This window comes from Fulmarus glacialis, unplaced genomic scaffold, assembly GCF_000690835.1.
Source record: "Fulmarus glacialis isolate BGI_N327 unplaced genomic scaffold, ASM69083v1 scaffold24407, whole genome shotgun sequence".
Classification (NCBI taxonomy): domain Eukaryota; kingdom Metazoa; phylum Chordata; class Aves; order Procellariiformes; family Procellariidae; genus Fulmarus; species Fulmarus glacialis.
In genome coordinates this window covers 5080-10896 of record NW_009225457.1, presented here as the reverse complement: position 1 = coordinate 10896, position 5817 = coordinate 5080, and the positions used below count along the sequence as shown (strand labels likewise).

Below are 5817 nucleotides of genomic sequence, written 5' to 3'. Positions count from 1 at the left end.
CAGGATCTGCACTACTAATCTGATGTCGCATCCTCCGTAAGCTTTTGTGCATTTCTCCATTACTTCTTCCATTGCTTGCAATGATTTGGGTTGGTTTTTTTTTTTATCCAAGAGCATCACGTCTCCTTGAAAAAACCATTCTCAAATTTCAGCTTGCACGTGAATGAGATGCAGTGCCAGCGTACAAAACCCTTGGTCACTCCCTATGTCCCAGACACAGCACAGTCGCTGCTAACACTTTGTGAAGGAAACAGTCTCTTGGTGTAGGGACATCGCGTACACACGCACTCTCGCACACATGCACACACTCTCACAGGCTGTTACAAATGTACATTTCATTCCTCTGTGCTCCAGCTGTACAGAGTCTCTTTTAGCTGTTTGGTGGGCATTTATGTATTACTGATTTTGGATAAGGAGGATATTTTTTAATGCATCCTCTAGAGGTTTCCTGGAGTGTTAATCACACCAAGTAATTAAACAGGCATATTTTCTGATTAACATTTACCATTGCAATTAGCACAAGGCTGTGCCCTTCAAGATAGATGCCTTGTGGCTAAGTTCAGCAGTATTGCACATCAAAAGGACCTTTAGCTCTTGGAATAATACAGTGATAAAAAATTCCAGAGGCCTTTTAATTTAACTGAGTCTGGTTTTATGGAAATTGGTATTGAGTGGCATCTGTTAATCTCCTATCCTTTCTCAACAGAATAAGAAACATATGCTGAAAAAGCCACTCTTTTTTCACCCTTACATCTCATTCAAAAATCTATTACTGCTGCCCAAGATTTTCACGGAAAAACTGATTCCCACTCCTGATCCTGAAGGTTGGCCTGATGGGGGGATCCCTCTGCCTCTTCATGAACTCCACTGAGGTTCTGCAAGTATATGGGGGCATTTATTTACACCTCTTCATGGACTGAGGCTTAAGTCCACATTTAGATAGCATAATCTGTGGTTCTTAATCGCTTTGGCCACTCATTTAGACTTCTAAATGTAGCTGGTGAGTCTCAGTTTTAGATTCCCCTAACTGAAAGGTTCAACAAATACCTTCTGTGAATTAATGTGGATATTTCCTCCTCTGTCATACTAACTCTGCAGCCATGGGAAGTGTGGTTGCTGATGGCACTAAACATCCTTTGCCACATTTGCACAGCAGTTAGCTTTTTCTTTCCACTGTTACATGGACCTTGAAATAAATAGTTCAGAAAAGGTTGGTTTGATTTGAGAAGTCTTGCCCCATGCTCGTGTTTGTATTACAAAGTAATATGTAAGATGTAAATGCAGCCTTTATATACGGTGATAGCACTGCTCTTTGGGATAAGCACCGGAGGGGGCAGCTTGTGTTCTACCTCGGATCAGGATTTACTTCTGAAGCAGATCTCCTGATCATCCCCACATACAGTGGGGTGGCTTATGTCCCGGATAGCTCCAAGCACACAAAGTGGACTTCTTTCAGAGGAAAATGTGTTTGGGGACCGCACCTAGTGTGCTTTGGTGCCAGAGGGCAGTCCGTCCCTGCAACCAGGCTAGAGCAATCTGAAGCAAAACCCCAGAAATGCTGAATATGTGGAAGTGGGATCTTCAGAACCAGCTGGTTCGTTGTACAGATCCACTTGCTCAAGTCGACACAGCCCAAGTTGTCTATAATCTGTGATAGCTTGGGCTCTTAACAGCTTTGCCTGCTTTCTTAGACTTCTAAATATAGCTGGTGAGCCTTAGCTGGTCTCGTGGTTGAACAGCTCAACTGCACACTCCTGCTGGGTCCAACTTCTGGATACGCTGCCCACTTGTTCTGCTCACTGCAACCCGTGCATTATGAAAGGCTCTTGAGAAGCTGCCAGGAGGTGTGGATGTCTGCACACTGCAAACTGTTGTGGCAGGAGAGAGAAAAACAAAGGAAGTAAGTCACCATTTCAGGAGCAGAGAGAGACATGGGAATCCTTTTGGAAAAACTCAGTTTTCTGAGGAGGAAGCCACTGTGGAGGAAGGATGGCAAGAATAAGCCCCACGTGCTGCAGAGGGGTGTTTTCTGCAGCCTGCCCTTCAGGTACGCAGCCTGAAAGCATCTGTCTACGCTGAAGCTGCACAATGCGGGGTCTTACGAAACCGGCTTCAAAGGCATGTGTCAATGTTAGAGCCTCTCAAAAGCTGGCGAGTCCCAGTGACTGCTGGACACCAGCACCCTGCGGGACGCAGGCTGAGGAGCTTCTCTGCAGGGGACAGACAGTCACAAGGGTTCTGCAAGGGACCATACTTGCCTGTCAAACAAAAAAATAGGTGATGACATTTTTTAATCCAAACAGGTGTTTTAATCTTTTTAATTGTATTCTTGTCCCAGGATTGGACTTCTCCTTTCTCAAAGCTGATAGGAACAGCTTAGCTACATCCAAACTTCTGCCACGGTTCTGTAACCCTCTAATTGTCCCCAACCCTTCTCTGGGCCAGTGCTCATTATAACTGTGAAATCACAGCAAAAAAACAGCGGAGCATTATCTTTTGTGAGCAGTGGTATTTTAACTTTTTTTGATGGCTATTAAGAAAGAGAGTGTTTCTTCCAGGTTTTGGTCCACAGAGATATGACAGTGCTTCCCATACCAGCTTTCATTTCATTGTGTATCTGCTTTTTTTTTATGTGTACAAGAAAAATCAGTATTCTTCAAAATGCAGCATGCCTCTTAGGAAAAAACTACAGCTAAATTAATTATAAAGTGGGACTATTTGTTGACCCGGTTCTGAGGCACTGTTGGTAATTGATACGGTGACTTGAAGGTGTTTTGAACATGCAGGGTAGTGCTCAGAGCCAAAGCGCTTAAACTTCGGTGTCCCCACGCTCCCAGATTTTCACTGTCAGAATGTGCTCAGACCTCTCTCAGACCTGGTCTGTGTGTTAACTGGCTGGGCCACAGTGATGACACAGACAAGATTGTAAAGATTTTTGGTGACAAATGCACTTACGTAAGCCTCTCTGCAGGCTGGCTAAGATGATGCTGTTCCAGGCTTGTTTTGCAAGTTACTCTTCCTATTTATCCTGTGAGTGTCATGGCCATGACAAACAGAAATTCTCCCAGAGTATGCTTACAAAATGCCTTATGTTTTTTTTATGCAGACGTTACTGAAGAAGTTATCCAAGGCTGATTCCAGGCAAAGCTTTGTATAGTACAGGCCCAGTAACTAGAATAGAGGCTGAACCAGCTAACTATTAATGGGTTTCGTTTTGGTGTTAATCACCTTGTCATAACTGGAAGCTCTGAACAGGTGCCAAACTTGGTGAGACAAGGGGGAGATGAACAAAGCTGAATTCTGAAACTCCCCATACGACTTCCATCAGTTCTTACCCCTGCGACTGTTGTACACCGGCAACATAGACATGTACTTTTGTCTAATCCTGTTTATTCAAGGTTTTCAAATAGCTAATCAAATAATTATTACCGAGATATAGAATCTTCTTAATTGTATGTCATCTTTCTCCTTGTGTTGGTCCTATACTATTTAGCCATCCGTGCCTCACTACAAAATAGGTCTTGACAACACTCATAAGTGGACTGATTTCAGGTCATGTACTACTTAACAGGATTTATCTGACACTTAATTCATCAGACTTTCACATGAAGTTAAGTGAGACAGGGTAGAATTTCTGTCATCTGATGGGATTTAAATACACAAAATCCATGTAATGCAGAACAGCAAAGCTGATACGAATCCAAGCTCCACCAAAGCCGTGGACTGCTCTGCTTTTGGTTTCTAGCTTAGGTCCATTCCTAATTAAATAATGAAAAAACTCTTTGCACAGCAAAATGATGACAGTTGGTCGCTACCTGTAAGGTAGTGTGGTTCATGAGTTTAATAGCATTTCTTTGCCCATGTGCCATTTCTGAAGGATCTTCTGGCCTTGCACAACACTACTGTCTGTCCAGATACCCTTGCAGGAGCTTGTATTCATTATGAACTTCTCTTGAAAATGTAGTCCAAGGGTGGACTACCATGCCATGAATAAGGGTGATCTATGTGCCGCGCTGCTACCCTTTATTCGCTGATCAGCCAGGTGTTTATACATGCTTCCTAACTTCTTTTAGTGTTTGTGGATTCAGTTCAATGTCATTGCAATCTCCTCTCCTGTGCCTAGTTCAACACTTAGCTCCCTTTATTTTATATGCTTTCTATCCTGTACGCATTTTACCCTAGTTCCCTAGTTGTATTTATAATAGATGCTGGCCTCTTTCAAATATAAATACGTGAGGGTTGACCATTTCTCTTATTTTTGATATTTCCAGATCAAGTCCAGGGTAAAATCCTATATTTTAGGTCTCAAGAAGCGTCCATGGACAGTATTTGGAATTTGCATGAGTGGCGTCCTTTCCACCATTTCTGTAACAATGGTGATCTCCACCATCATGTACTGGAAAAGTGTGAAAAGATCCAGGCTCCACCCGCAGGGCAAAATCCGCAAAATTATACGGGGACCTCCGAGACGCACAGTGTGCTAAGCTGCAAAGTGAACTGGCCATTCATTTGTCCTTAATATGCCATATGTAGCTTATGTTACTGCTTATTTCTTTTATTTCTAAAAACAAAGCTCTTTAGCTCTACTCATGTCCCCTACCTCAAAGAGTTTTGTTATGTCTGTAAAAGAGTACTTGAAAACAGAATGCAGTACATACCTGCCAACTACTCATTTGTACACTGTAATTTTATAAAGTGAAGTTTTCTCATAATCTTTTTAATGCCATGCTCAGTAATAATCCTATAAACTGCATCACCGACTCACCTGCAACTCTTTCTGAAAGATCATTTTCTACTCATAAACTTCTGTTTGGGTTCAGCACTATTATTGCGAAGAAATTAACTCTGAAATGTAGTACAGCAATACAGCTGCAGATCCTGGAGCCAATTATTTTCTTGCTCAGTTCTTGCAAGTTAAACAAGCACTATGGTGACACGCAGGAATCCGTCCTACGTTGGCGGTAGTACTCCTGCAAGCTTTTGTGTTCGACAGTCGTCCATCTCACATACTGTAATGCTTGCCCAGTCTCCTGCTCCATTTAAATTCTCCAAACCTGGACTGGCTCTTTGACTCTCATTTTTTTTTAGAGACAATTTCCATTAGTCAGCCCTGCTTGTTACATATTTTGGACAAATGAAATTTCTGGGTCACTGTCTGTCCCACAGAGTAAGTCATGTGTTTTCTTTGTACTCTTTTACAGACTCTTCACAAAGGGCCTATGGCCGCCTTTTTGATGCAAACTAAAGATAATCCCATGAAAGCCTTAGGAGTGCTAGCTGGCGTCATGGGCATAATGGTGCTGATAACTATCATGATCTCTACTGCCATGTTCTGGCGCAATAAGCGGTCCAACAAAATCATGCCGGTAAGAAGGATCATAAAAAAGAGACAGACCCTGCAGTCCCGGGCAGTCAGGATGGAGTGGCTGAAGTTCAAGAGGCCCAGCAATGCTGCGGAGAAGTTTGTCGTTGAGGATGATGCCAAGAGCCTACACAACGAGAACAGCAACAACAACATCCAGGTTGCCCCTGTGCTGCCGACCGCCCCCTCGCCCCCGCCGCCCCCCACCCTGGCTCCCAGGGGGGACACCCTGGGGTGGCGGGTGCCAACCGTGTCCGGCTCCCTCACTCCCAAGTTTATAAACAAGCAGCTGAAGAAGAGAGGTCATGGCAGCGCCCACAACGCCCTCGTGTCAGAGCTCAAAATGAAGTTTGAGAAGAGGAACGCAGCTATCGGTGAGCCCCACATCTAAGCGCTCTTGGCAGCCCCCAGAGACTGCGGATTGTGGCTGGGGGCGGGGTTACATATTTTCTCGG

General features: G+C 43.8%; 1 protein-coding gene across 1 annotated transcript in view; it reads left to right on the top strand.

Moving 5' to 3' along the window:
• Nucleotides 1-5753, top strand: part of CDHR1 (cadherin-related family member 1) — a 46046-nt gene extending 40293 nt beyond the window's left edge. The window contains exon 17 of the mRNA XM_009582489.1: nt 5202-5753. Within this exon, the coding sequence (XP_009580784.1) occupies nt 5202-5753 (552 nt within the window). The remainder of the gene's footprint in view (nt 1-5201) is intronic.
• Nucleotides 5754-5817: the final 64 nt, after the last annotated feature.